This window comes from Haemaphysalis longicornis, unplaced genomic scaffold, assembly GCF_048455015.1.
Source record: "Haemaphysalis longicornis isolate Haplotype H1 unplaced genomic scaffold, Haemaphysalis longicornis Haplotype H1 scaffold_3, whole genome shotgun sequence".
Taxonomy (NCBI): domain Eukaryota; kingdom Metazoa; phylum Arthropoda; class Arachnida; order Ixodida; family Ixodidae; genus Haemaphysalis; species Haemaphysalis longicornis.
Window position 1 is genome coordinate 109,196,315 of NW_027526335.1, and position 13,158 is coordinate 109,209,472.

General features: G+C 43.3%; 1 protein-coding gene across 1 annotated transcript in view; it reads left to right on the plus strand.

Annotated features, from left to right (window-relative positions):
* LOC144175010 (MAM and LDL-receptor class A domain-containing protein 1-like) overlaps positions 1-13,158 on the plus strand; it is a 197,355-nt gene that overhangs the window by 154,481 nt on the left and 29,716 nt on the right. Inside the window, exons 53-55 of the mRNA XM_077704017.1 lie at positions 3,156-3,266; positions 4,968-5,227; positions 10,873-11,104. Of these exons, the coding sequence (XP_077560143.1) occupies positions 3,156-3,266; positions 4,968-5,227; positions 10,873-11,104 (603 nt within the window). The remainder of the gene's footprint in view (positions 1-3,155; positions 3,267-4,967; positions 5,228-10,872; positions 11,105-13,158) is intronic.

A 13,158-nucleotide genomic window follows, 5' to 3' on the forward strand; every position in this document is an offset into this window, starting at 1 on the left:
CTATGGTTTACAGCTTAACAATATACATAGCCAATAAATTGATAGTAAAATTTGAATTTTCCCGTTCTGTTCTGATAGTCTAAGCTAGAAAAACAAAGTTGGTTCACTAATTATGAGGTTTAACGCACCGATGCGGCACAGGTGATGAAGCGTGCGCTAGTGGATGACTCTGGATTAATTTTGGCCACTTGGGATTCCTTAACGTACGCCGAAATCTCGACCACACGGGCATTTTCGCCTTCATCAGAAAAAAGGCCGCCGCCGCTGGAAATCGAACCTGCCTCCTTGGGCTCCGCAGCACAACACTTTACTACTGAACCCCCCGGCGGGTAGAAACAAAAAGCTATGGATGTGAAAAATACAAGGCAGAAGCACTACGTGCAACGAGCGAAATGGGTTAAAATTGTGCACAACGTGTTAAGAAAACTATAGTTACCTTAACACGAAAAGATTATAATCTTTTCACGAATAATTTTTCTCTCAGCCCCGAAAGTTCTATTCCGTAATTCGTGGCTCCAGATTGACATCCTTCCCAGCTCCATGCCGGGATGTTACGTTTGTAAACGTAAAAAAAGTCTTTCGAGGGCTATAAACAAAAAAAAATTCTTTCGCCTAAAAATCTCGGTGGTAGAGCACAATAATACGAACCGCTATGTGTACATCTCACTCACATTCCCAAGACCCTAAATCACAGCCCTGATCAGTAACATTTCTCAGTTCCATCCTGTTGTTGTCCTGGTGCTTCGGAGGTTAACGTATCACCGATATTGCTCCTAACATCTACTCAAGACATAGACATTATGCGTTTATGCTCACTATCCTACAGGGCACCCGACTTCACACCCTACTACATAGTTCTGAGAGGCACGCCTGAATGACCCTGTTGCGGCGACACTTTCCACTGCCGGTACTTCCAGTGGAGGAAGCCTTGACAACATCTACTTCATAGAGCGCCTCGAAGAGTTGACTATAGTCTAGTTGAAGCATTAAAACCTATTTCCTTCTTTGCCGCAATCATGGGGATTTTTTGTTCGCACTGTCCGTCACGGAAAGATAAAACGCCTTCGTTCCATTTACATTTTACGCGTTTCTAACAACGTAGTAACTAAATGCACCTTCTTCTAAAACAAAGTATGTTTGTGGTCCTGGACGTCTTTGCAGGTTTAGAGTAATTATTCTTTACTGAAGTGATGTAGAGGGCAGCATGTAATATCACGATAGACTTAAACTTGTTCCTGTTCTTATTCATAAGCTGTTCACCCATTATTTATTACCCTAACGCTGCCTTTCGACGCTTCGCCCGTTTACTCCCGTATTTAACGGTTGAGGTTTTAATATACATAAAAAAAGCAGAAAGTTGCATAGCTCTTCAACGATTGCTTCAACTATGGGAATATATATAATTTTTAATTTTGCGTTTCTGCGATGCTACCTTTCCGGAACCTCTACTGCTAAAGGTGCAGGGAACTCAATCCTTACACCAAGCTTGGAGCATTTTCGAGCTCAAGACGTTCCGGCAAAGCAGTCAAGGCATCGTTCCTTTATATGCTCATATACAACCTCTCAGTTCACTTCCAAACCATTTAAATGATTTTGTATGCTATAATTCAAGTAGAAGCAGCTCACAGGACACCGTCATGTGCATCACTCGTTTCTACTGTTATCAGTAGAAACGCATTCCGCATCCTTACTTCCGCATTTAATCTCGCTCCCATTTCTCGCAGAAAACAATGACTGGCGCAATCTCCAAATAAGACCAAAAAGCGTGGCCCACTCGTCATTACAGACCGTCTCGGCCATACACAGGCACAGAACTACCTAAAACTCTTTGCAACTACCCTGCTATCATTGCGAGCATTTAAAACTAAAATCTCAGGGGCTGTAATCCCCATTCTCTGCAAGAGAAAGCACTGTATTTTTATGTAAAGGTGAAGTCTGTTTTCATTAACTGATTAAAATGTTTAAATCTCCAGAGTTCACACATTATGGCCACAGTTTAGAAAGAGCCCACTAAAGAAGGCGAAACTATCACCACACGACAGATACGGGCATAAAGCAGAGTGCAAATGATAAGCGAGAAGCACAAGTATAAAGCCTTCCGTTGGAAGGGCGCTTTCTGGTTTGCTGACAAAAATAAGCCATATCACACAGTTGGTTTCGTATTTGCCGTAACTCGGTTCTCACGCCAACATCATTTTTAAAGCAAAGCTTTCCACCTCTACAGCCAACGGTTTCGTCGTGGCGTAAACCGCAAGAAACTCCCAATGCACCTGGGGAGGTGAAGGACGATTTTTTTTGAGACCACGGAGTAAGATAAAGACGAGCGATGACTTCTCTCTCTCCGACGGGCCCTTAATGCCCCTCACTCACTTAGCATAGCTTCGCGTCTGCGCGCTTCCTTCGCACGGCTTGGTTAACTTGTTCGACACCACCTCCTAGGTAACCCGTACCCGAGGGAATAAAGTGATCGTACGGCGAACGTGCGTTAAGGATTGATTTGCATCGGGTAAAACAAACTGTACAAACCACATACAGACACCTGGCCGCAAGAGAAACGCTACCTTTTGTGCACTGCTTGTCGCGAATTGGACTTCCCTTTCTAGATTGGTGAATACCAATTCGGTTGTTTTTTAACAGGCATTTCAAAGGGAGAAAGGAACAAATGGTTCTAGTAAATAGCGAATATAAAAGTTTCCTCAGCTTTCTCGTAATTATCAAACTTACTACACTAACTAGTTTAAATCTGTATAAATGGGAATCCCTGAGCTCACTTGCTGAACTATTTCGGTGTGTGCGGTTGTGTCGTGCGGTAGTGTAGCCCGGAGCTAGCACATCAGGATGGCTAGGTTTCGCTGTATCACCCTTCTAAAGACGCTCCTCTCCGTTTGCTTTCTGCCGATGCATGGCCGGGCTACATCGGCGGCGTCCGCCGCTTTAGCTCGGCCGTGGCCGACGCTGCTGCGTTCGGGTCGCCGCCTCCGCGAATCCCAGGTAACGGATGGCAGAAGCTCTGGTTTCACTCTTTGTAGAGCCACGTGGGTGAATTCAAGTGACGTCGCATGGGCAGTTGTTGTGGGTGTCGTTTAGAGCTTTGCTTTCCAACCACCTTCACAGCGTAGATTGGAGCCAACTTCTTTTATTGTTTCTTTATACAGTGTGCACCTTCGAGTCTGGCTCCTGTGGTTGGGATTTACACCACTGGGAAGTCACTAAGAGCAGCAGCGTTACGGTACCCGAGACAGACCACAGCAATCAAGCACCCGAAGGTAGGAGCACTGCTGAAAATCATTCTGCACATTGTGTACAATAAACGTGCCTACAAAAAAGTGTTCGACTTTTAGAGAAAAAAGTGCCAAGCAGGTGGACGCGTTGGCACTGGGGCTACAATATGTTTTTAAGACAACGGTCTTTTGATAGCTACTTCAACGCAAAAATGTCGGTCTGTATGTCTGTCTATCTGTGTGCCCGTCGATGCAGCCACCTGGCAAAAATTAAACGAATACTTGATGCGGATGTTTACATAGCCAAAGCATTTATAAAGTACTAAATCTAGTGGTAGTGTTTACACTTGTCAACGTTGGTGAGCTAAAAAAACATCGAGCGTATTTGAGGCAAGAAATAAATTTCAGATGTGGTATTTGCATTGCTCTTTTAAATAAAAATACGCTATAATAGTGTAAATGTACCTCTTTGTAAGACAAAAACAAACATACAAAAAAATATCACTGAATGAAACTACACGCGGCGCAATATGGCTATTTGTAACCAGACCTGGATACTTGGCTAATTATAGCGAAAATATGCTATCACACCTCTCAAGAACCTAAGAGAATCGCGTTAAACAGCAGAAAATAAACTAACAAAACATCAAACGCGTCGATGATGCCTCGCACTCAGGCGAATAAGGAAACAGAAAACTATGAAAATAAAACCGAGTATGAATGTATCAAGTCACAGTGGTGCATTGTGGGCACCTTGTTAACTATAAATATTTCAGTGTAAACAAAACCGGGCAATATACCTGCGAGATTACAAGGCCCGGCCGCAGTTAGGGCCCTTGCGCAAGAATCTAAAAAAAAACACAGACAGTAATAAAAGACGCCGTTGAGGTTAGTGTGTTCCTTCCTGGCTACCAAGAAAACGTTATGTAGGTGATACGGAAAGTGGCGAAAGGATACTTTCGTATTAGCGGACAGTTCTCCGAATTTCTCTGTTTTCATTGTCTGTTTTGTCTTTTCAAGGAGTGTAATGTAAAGAGGAGATTTTTTACGTCCTGCTACGTAACATTTACAACCGTAATGTAAACATTTATTCTAAACACGCTCTACTGCTGCCAGTGTACGTTTCTCAAAAGCATCAAACGTAATAAAAGCGCACACATACACGATGAAGAAACATCACAAAATACAAATTATTCCTGAAGCCATGAGTAACTCTTTTTTCATGTACTAGGTGTAAGGCTTGCTTCCAAACATCTAAATAACATTTCTTTATATACAGCACACTCACCTCGTTCCACAAAATAGGTTACTGATGTCAGGAAAATTCGTGTCATTACTGCCACCTTCTTCGATGCCTGCACGAGGTTCACAAAGCTAAGACTAAATTGTAACAACTGCCGCCATTGTCTTCCCAAACCTGTGAGCAATCATGAGTGGAAACATCCATCACTAGCGCCTCCGTATCTTGATGCTGCACATTAGTAAAAAAAAAAAACTTGTCTAAACCATGACGATTGGCGTAATCATGCTAACCATCGGAATTCCCAAGATTTCTTGGCATTTCCCTGACGCATTTCGAAGTTCATACGTCGGGAGTCTTCTTTCAGGATATCACACGATGCGAGGTACCAACGTCAGACACTCATGCAATAGCATTTTCCTGTCTAGTGTGACCCGCAGTACTCGTTATTGCTCATACAATACCAATTCACTTTAGTTATTCCGTGCTTGTGTGGAACTTTACAGGCAGCTTCGCCCTCGTGAAGTATCCCAATGGATTCATAGTTAGCCCTGAAGGCTTGTACGACTCGTCGAAGCGTAACTGCCTGCGTTTCTGGTTTTACATCACGGGCACCACTACTGAGAGCCTGCAAGTCAGCCGGATGTTCGCCCCGAACAAGGAGGGAACCTTGTGGTATGGAAGCGTGAAGGATACGGCAAAAGGGCGCTGGTACTCGGCCGCCACTGAGTTACCTCCAATATCCGCAGACAGCAAGAGCAGCAAGGTGCGTACATTGCCAAGAGATCAGTTCGTCGTGAACATTGGTAACTATTGCTTAGAATGGCGATTTCCTCCACACAAACGGCTGTGCACTTATTGATATCTTTTATCTCGGGAGTAATGCCTAGGAAGGATTGACATCATGTAATGGGATATCACGTATGCAATGTCCACCAAATTTCTCTTAAAAGTCAACTCAACGTTGTCCAGAATAGGTGTAAAGGTGCAGCCCCTGTGAACACGTACCTCGTTACTATGGCAATAACTCGCCCTAAGATCAGAGCCTCACAAGCACCGAAATACTGCATGGAAACCTGCTCATTTATTTCTAGAATGGTAACTTCGAACAGGTGTTTTAGATGTCTTTAAATCATAGTTTCTGTGTTATCGACTTTACAGTCATTTATGGCTTGCATATAAACCTGCCATATCCTTCAAATACATTTCGATGTGAGCGAGTGTTCCTTGATGACATAACAGGTTGTACTTTTGTCAAATTGACGTAATTAATGCTTCTGCGGCATACTGAGGGCAGCACTAAAAGGACCGATTTTAAAATAAAAACAAAAATAATAATAAAAATTACACCCCTTCTACCATCTGAAGAATTAAGTCCAGGAAAGCTGGAGCTCTGATGGACTTGCTGTGCTGAGGTTTCGAACTATATTGAGGATGCTACATTTAATTATAAGTGCAGTGGTACGATGTGTACGTCAAAGACTTAGGACTCACACGAGCGGTGGGTGCAGACAATGACGTCTTATTAGAGCGCAACTACGCCAAATATGGCGCAGGCGCTGGTGCACCTCACCGATAGCCGCCCAAGAGCAGGCGCAAGTCGGAGCGAGAGACACGCCGCGTGTAGGGAGGAGTATACTAGACTCGGAAAAGAGGCTGCGGCGGTAGACAGGTGTATAAAGTGGGTATGTAAGCATTGTCCTTATGTAGATGGCTATGCTTCGCTATACAACAAACAATATGGGCAAGTCTGCTTTCAAACACGAAGTTTACACCGATCCACTTACACTCGGCTTCACCTCGAAACACAAGTGCATTGTTTAAATACACTTCTGGAGGGCAAATATAATACGTCTTATATCAGAATGTGAAAGCGCGATAAACTTTTGATCATTTTGTATGAATTTTTCTCATGATCATCAACAAGAGCCTATTTAGGTCCACTGCAGGACGAAGACCTCCGTTATTGACCTCCACGCGTTTCTGTACTCTACTGCCTGAGTCCATTCTTGGCCTCCGAATTTTCTTGTTTCATCTCTCCATCGAGTTAATTGCCTTCCCCTTGTTCTAGTCCCGTCTTGCGGTGTCCATTCTGTTGTCCTTGTGTTCCACCTGTTGTCCGTTTGTCGTACCACATGACCAGCCCAAGACCATTTCTTTTTCTCAACCAGAACTATGATATCATCTATCCGAGTTTGCTCCCTAATAAAGGTAGCTCGTTTCGTGTCACTAAGTGTTACTTCTAACATTATCGGTATCATGGCACGTTGAGGGAACCTATGCTTGCTTTCTAATTGTTTAATAAGTCGCCAAGTTTCCGCTGCGTATGTAATCACCGACAGGGCGCATTCGTTGAATACCTTTCTTTTCTAGGATAGGGATATCTTTTTTTATTATTTGCAAGCGCCTGCCGCATGGACCCCATCCAAGTCCTATTCTGTGCCTTATTTCTTTCTCTTGGTTGGAGTCCGCACTGACCATCTGGCCAATGTAGTTATATTCTTGTACCTGTGCAACTGTTTCGTCTCCTAGGCTAAACAAGGTGCGTTCAGCATGTTTATTTACTATCACTTTTGCTTTCTTCATATTTATTCGTAGCCCCAAAGCTCTCTGATTGTAGTCCCTCCATCATGTCTTGTAGTTTCTCTGCAGATTCACTGAGGAGCAAGACTATGTCGTCTGCAAACCTTAAATTGCTGAAGTATTTGCCGTTTATCCGTAAACCTAAGTTTTCCCAGTCAAGACTCTTGAATACACTCTCCAGACATGCTGTGAACAATTTTGGTGAAATGGAACTCCTTCTCGCAATCCCTTTGGGATCGGAAATTTATCACTTTGTAGTGAAAGGTAATTCGGCCAGTGAATTCCTCATATATGTCGTCTAGGAGTGATAGGTAGGTCTTCGCTATTCCTTCGTCCTTTAAGGCGTCCATCACTGCGGCGGTGCTTGCCGAATGGAACGCTTTTTCATAGTCTACAAATATCATATAAAGTATTTATTATACTCTGCGCATTTTTTTATTACTTGGAAGGTGACAAGGATGTGATCCATTCTAGAGTATCATTTTCTGAACCCAGCCTGTTCCCTGGGTTGTTGGAAGTCTAGACTGGCAGTTCATTTGGCGTTCATACGGGTAACTATTATCTTGGTAAACAGCTTGTATACAACTGACAGAAGGCTGATGGGTCTGTATTTCGTAAGATCTTTGTTGTCTCCCTACTTGGGATTTTAATCTATGTTGGCGTTTTTCTAGGCTTTTGGTACTTTTAAAGTCCTGAAACATTCTGATAATAGTCTAGCAAGCTTTGCTAGAAATATATCTCCGCCCTCTTTGATAAGGTCTATGGTTATGCCGTCGTCGCCTGCAGCGTAACCCATTTTTATGCCCTTAAGTGCCTTTCTTACTTCCTCTTTCGTTACTGGTGGAACATCGCAAGCAACGCTTGTCGGCTCGGTACTTTGCCCCGCTCCAGCGTCGCTGGCGTATAGCCTGGCGTAGAATCGTTCTGCGATTTTTATTATCTTTTCCCTTTCTGCGTAAGGTTACCCTGTTCATCTCTAAGTGCGTTCATACTGTCTCTGCCAATACTCAGCTCCTTGCTTGTTGCCTTCAAGCTTTCTCCTTCTCCCACACGCTGAAAATGGTATGTACATGGTCGGTAGGTCACTGGACGCGATCTGCTGGATTGTGGACACAGACAGTTTCTCTGAAAAACGTTGATTTGTGTTAGTTACACTGCGAGATAAAGTCTATGCTGGGCCTTCTATTCTAACGTATGCTTCGTCTGCAGTGCCGCATGACGGTTATCCATGAAGTGTTTTTCGTTTGTTTTATTGCGAAGGCGTATTTTGCCTTACTGCGCTACCGCTTATTTAAACTAATGAACAAAAAATGTACGGAAGCACAAAAAAATGATAGCTAAATTAAACAAAACAAGCATTCGACTGCCAGAAATTTAAAAAATACCAGAAACTTTTGGTCTGGAGCCAAGATTTATTTCAGCCATTGGTACCAATGAAGTAAAAAAACTGCCCCTACACTGCCGTTCTGCGTACCATGAGTAGTGTCAGCTCAGCCTTACATGGAGTGTTAAAACAATATGCAACCGTCTTTCAAAACATCGGGCAGTTCATTCTCTAAAGAAATTTCGTTCGACGGGAGGCGTTTGTTACATTTATAAAGACAGATTTATCATAAAGGGCGGGCACCCTAACTCCTGCTTGGTATAGGAATGTGCCAGCCTTGTGTGTTGGGTTGGAGGGGGACACTCTCAATACATTTCAACGAACACTGTCCAGCAGGTAACTAATATCGGCAAATGGCCATCCAACTAAGGGGCACATGTCACTTGCTGCATGGCGTGGCCGTGGGTACAAAACATTTCATAATACGATACTAAAGCACATTTTTTCAAAGGTCTAGAAATAGCTATTCGTGCGTTTTCAGAATATGAATCTGAATAGTAAATTTACATTTGACGAAAGACAAACACCCAGAGCAAGGCCTGAAATCAATGTTGCAATAAAAAATGAGTGATCCGTGTTCATTATATTCGAGTTTGTGATGTCCGAGTTCACGACAATCAAAGTAGAGTGAGCGACGCTAGCGTGCCAGTATATTAGATAAAACGCACGGCGACAGTACCACGTCCTTAAAAACCTGGCGTTTATTTGCTAGAGAGACAGCCAATTCACAGAGAAAATGTTTTGAGATGTTTGAGGAGTCACCGATTATGTGGATACAATTACCTCCACCGATCGTTCAACACCCATTGCCTATGGAGTTCACCCCACTTTATCGATAAATGAGCTGGAATTGTTACACGGCGTCAAACGGCTGCTTTTGTGAGCCAAATTTGGACCATGCGCCGAATGAAGGTTTTTTATATATCAATAAATATGCTCTATGTTGGGGAGCTAAGAAGCATCATGAAGGGCAGTATCATGATCAAATATAGGAGAGAAAAAAAAGACGACAGGTGTCTTCTATCTGTCGTGCTGTGTCTACTACGCTGCCGTTAAAACTTGCTCAAATATTGATGCTTTTGCATAACTAAGCAACGCTGAAACGCTGAACGGCACGGCTCTTGTAAGCTGGAAGCACAGCAACCATGGGTTCGGTTCGTGTCCACTTTTGTAGCTGATGATAATAAAACTGTGCGTTGCAGTTCAGCTAAGAGAAGCCAGGTCGTTTTTATGATTGCTGAAGAACAACAACCACCGATTCATCGCGTCTAAAGGATACATGCAGGTGGTTCGGCGAACCTCCTGATGCTAACATATGTAGCCAAATAATGATAATGATACTATTCAAGCGTCTCTTTTACGCGCTTAGCTAAATTTATAAAATACTGAAAATAACTATGCATAAAGAGTTGCTTTAGGACAAAGTAAATGTTCCGAATAATATCTAACATTGAAAAGGCTCCTTTAGCCATTCTTTATGGCCACATTTTGCTAGATCCAACGCAATAGAAAACATTTAGGCGCACTTTACAAACCTCAGAGCCCAAGCCCTACTTATAACTAACGAGGTTTACCCCGCGTGCCCCTAAATGTGGTCGCACAGGTTACACCCGGCTACCATTTTCGAGCTGAGTATCGCACGTTCACAAATCCGCACACTGATATTAATTTGTTCACAAGTTTCATTATCCACACAGGACTGAGAAACATGGAGCGTTGAACAAGTTTACTTGCGTTCTTAGAGAGCATGCCAATTGCAGGACGATCACGAGAGGAAAACGCTGCTAAAAAGAAAGCACTGCATGTTGTAAGCCTTGTTTCTTCTCGCCCCGCACGTTTTATTTAATGGTTCTGTAATAATAAATTTATTTCGCAATTTAATTGGTGAATCAGGGTAAAAACAATCATTCATTCGATAACTCTACTTCGCGAGAGCATTTATGCAAGCCTCAGTAAAAATAGCTCAGTTTTTGCGGTAAATATTTTTGCATTTCATGCATAAAACCTGCGTTTCAAAATCGTTGTTTGTGGGTTACGAAACGTATTTGCTACCTTAGAATGTAACTGTGTGAGAAAACCGTACAGCGAGTCTCGGATCGAGACCACGGACGGAGCTTCACATGTTTTATTTTGTGTATTGAAACTGCATGCAAATGGGCTGGGATATAAAATTTAAGTGATAAAAGCTGCAACTGTACAGTCCAAGATTTGAACCGTCATTTGCCAGATGAGACTTTCCACCATTTTGGATTGGGCAAACGCTTTATCACCTACGTGAATTAATTAGATTACAACCTTAAATTTTCTGCAAGTCTTGCATATGTTATTGCTTCTCGCACTCCTCTCGATAATTCTCAGTGGAATGCCGAAGCTCGTTGTAAGTTCAGCCAACCTAGAGGTGGCAAACAAATTTTCCGAACGTAACTGAAACTTTCCCGCTGCAGGTGGTGTTTGAAGGCGTAACCTCCGGGAAACCTGGTACTGCGGTGGCAGTGGACGACATTTCGATAGCGGAAACTGGTTGCCCTAGTCCAGGCAGCTGCTCCTTTGAGGAAGACATGTGCAACTGGTATAATAACGGTGGGCCCAGAAACTCTTTGTGGTACCGAAATAGAGGACGCACTGCTTCTTCATCTGGGACCATTCAGACCGACCACACCCTAAGAACTCCCGAAGGTTGTGCGATTTCTTTCTTTGTCCGAAGGAATGTCGTGCATACACTTAAGTCAAAGTGCACGCCCAAGGGCGGAGACTACTGCATCAGTAGCAAGCATCCAGTGTATAAACATACAAAACAGCGCAAAAAACGAGGACTAAGAAAGAAGGGCCGACAGCGCTCGTCCGTGCCCTTCTTTCTTACTCCTCGTTTTTTGCGCTGTTTTGTATGTACAGAATGAACCAACTGGCCGCACTCGAGACGCTAATCCAGTGTATATTACGCGCGAAATACTGTAGGGACTATCTGAAAGCGCCTGCGTTATTCAGTGCTATATTATAGAACACACGTTTTCTACGAAATTAAGGAGGATACCTACATGTTGCAAGCTTGTTCTGCTTCTCGGTCATCTTCATTAAATGTGCTTTTGTCTTGTAAGTCTCAGTCGGGAAAAGACGTAAGCATAACAGTCACAGGACTACACTCCCAACCAAAACAATCAACACAAGCTCATCAGTTAAAGAGCAAATGCACCCGAAAGAATTCAGGCAACTAGTACTCAGGACAGAGCACGCATCCCTTAAAAAATAAAGGAGATCATTTTATGTGTTTTCTCACTACGTTATATAAACCAGGCCGAAAAACATTATATGAGACAAAGAGAATCGTCCTACGCAAAAGTCAATAGAGGCTAAAGTGTGTTTGCGAAATTGGGATGCGAGAAAAGTATATAGAGTATGCCGAAATTGGTGTGTTGCCATCAAAGTCAATATGTATATCTGGATATGCCGTGAACTTCTGATGGCAGTTGTCATCGTCACTGTCAAGTTCCCATGAGGGCGTATGGGACAATTGCGGGTGGGGGGTTGACGTCGCAATCCAATTGGAATTGCTATATAGCAAATGAGCTTCTCGAGCAAGTGGCATTAGTTGCCATTTCTCAATCTTTGTATTGGGTATCCGAGAATGTAGTTTGGGTTAAATTCAGCTTTTGTCATCACCATCGTCCTTATATTTATGTCCACTGGAGGACGAGTGCCTTCCGCCATTAGCCTCCAACTGCTTGTGCACTGCGCTGCCCGAGTCCACTGTTTGCATCCGAATTTCCTAATGTGTTCATTACATCAAGCTAATGGTCTTCGCCTGCTGTTTATCCCGTCTCGGAGTAACCATTATGTTATGTAGATATTCCGGTTGTCATTTTGTCCCATTATGCGTTTAGCCCCAATATTTCTAATAAATTCCTGTTCCTATATTTTGATATATGACAGTTAGTTTCCATATCCAAGACACTGCCTTCCTATAACTGACTGCTGCTGTTAAGCTTCCCAAGGATAATTTCAGAACACGGATAAGTGGAGAGTATTTAGGCCACCTGACATTTGCGGAATTACATAAAATTGACTAAGCAGAAAGTAAAACGCTCACTAGAACTGCAAGAAGGACCCTTTTTACGCAGGTAAAGAAATTATATGTGTAATTTAAAACAATTAACTACCCTGAAGAGGTAGTTGGGGCTAAAGTCATCAAGGTGAAGCAAATTCGGTGCCAAGTAGCCATGGGCTGAGGTGTTTTCGGCAAGCACTATGAAATAATGAGTAAAAAAATGGTATGCAACCAAAGCGTATTGTCGGCGATGATATAAGAGGCAGAAGCTTGCCGGCTTACTAAATGTGTCGAAAGAAAAAAACGTATTTGAGCTCAGTGAGCCCAGGAACGAAAGACTGCTTAGCTTTTACAATAACCTTGCTGTTGAACTTGAGCGTAACAAGGAGCGACGCAACAAAAAACGCCGTGTGCTTCAAGCTGTGCGTGCCCGTTGGTGACGTTTACTCCAAAGCGCGAGTTAGGCCTAACGTCGTGTCACAGCGTGCCTCAAGCGGTTTTGAGCAAGCTTCACATTGGCTGCTACATTCTATGTGCGTCTCTTCATCGCGCGGTTTCTTCAGTAAAATTTCGGCAACACGGCGTTCTCAACGCGGGCTTTTTTATGTGTACGCGGCGCCTCCGCGGGATGACGCCACCGAGCCAACCGAGCTGCTCCAGGTGCGATGAGCAGGCGAGCGGAAGTCGC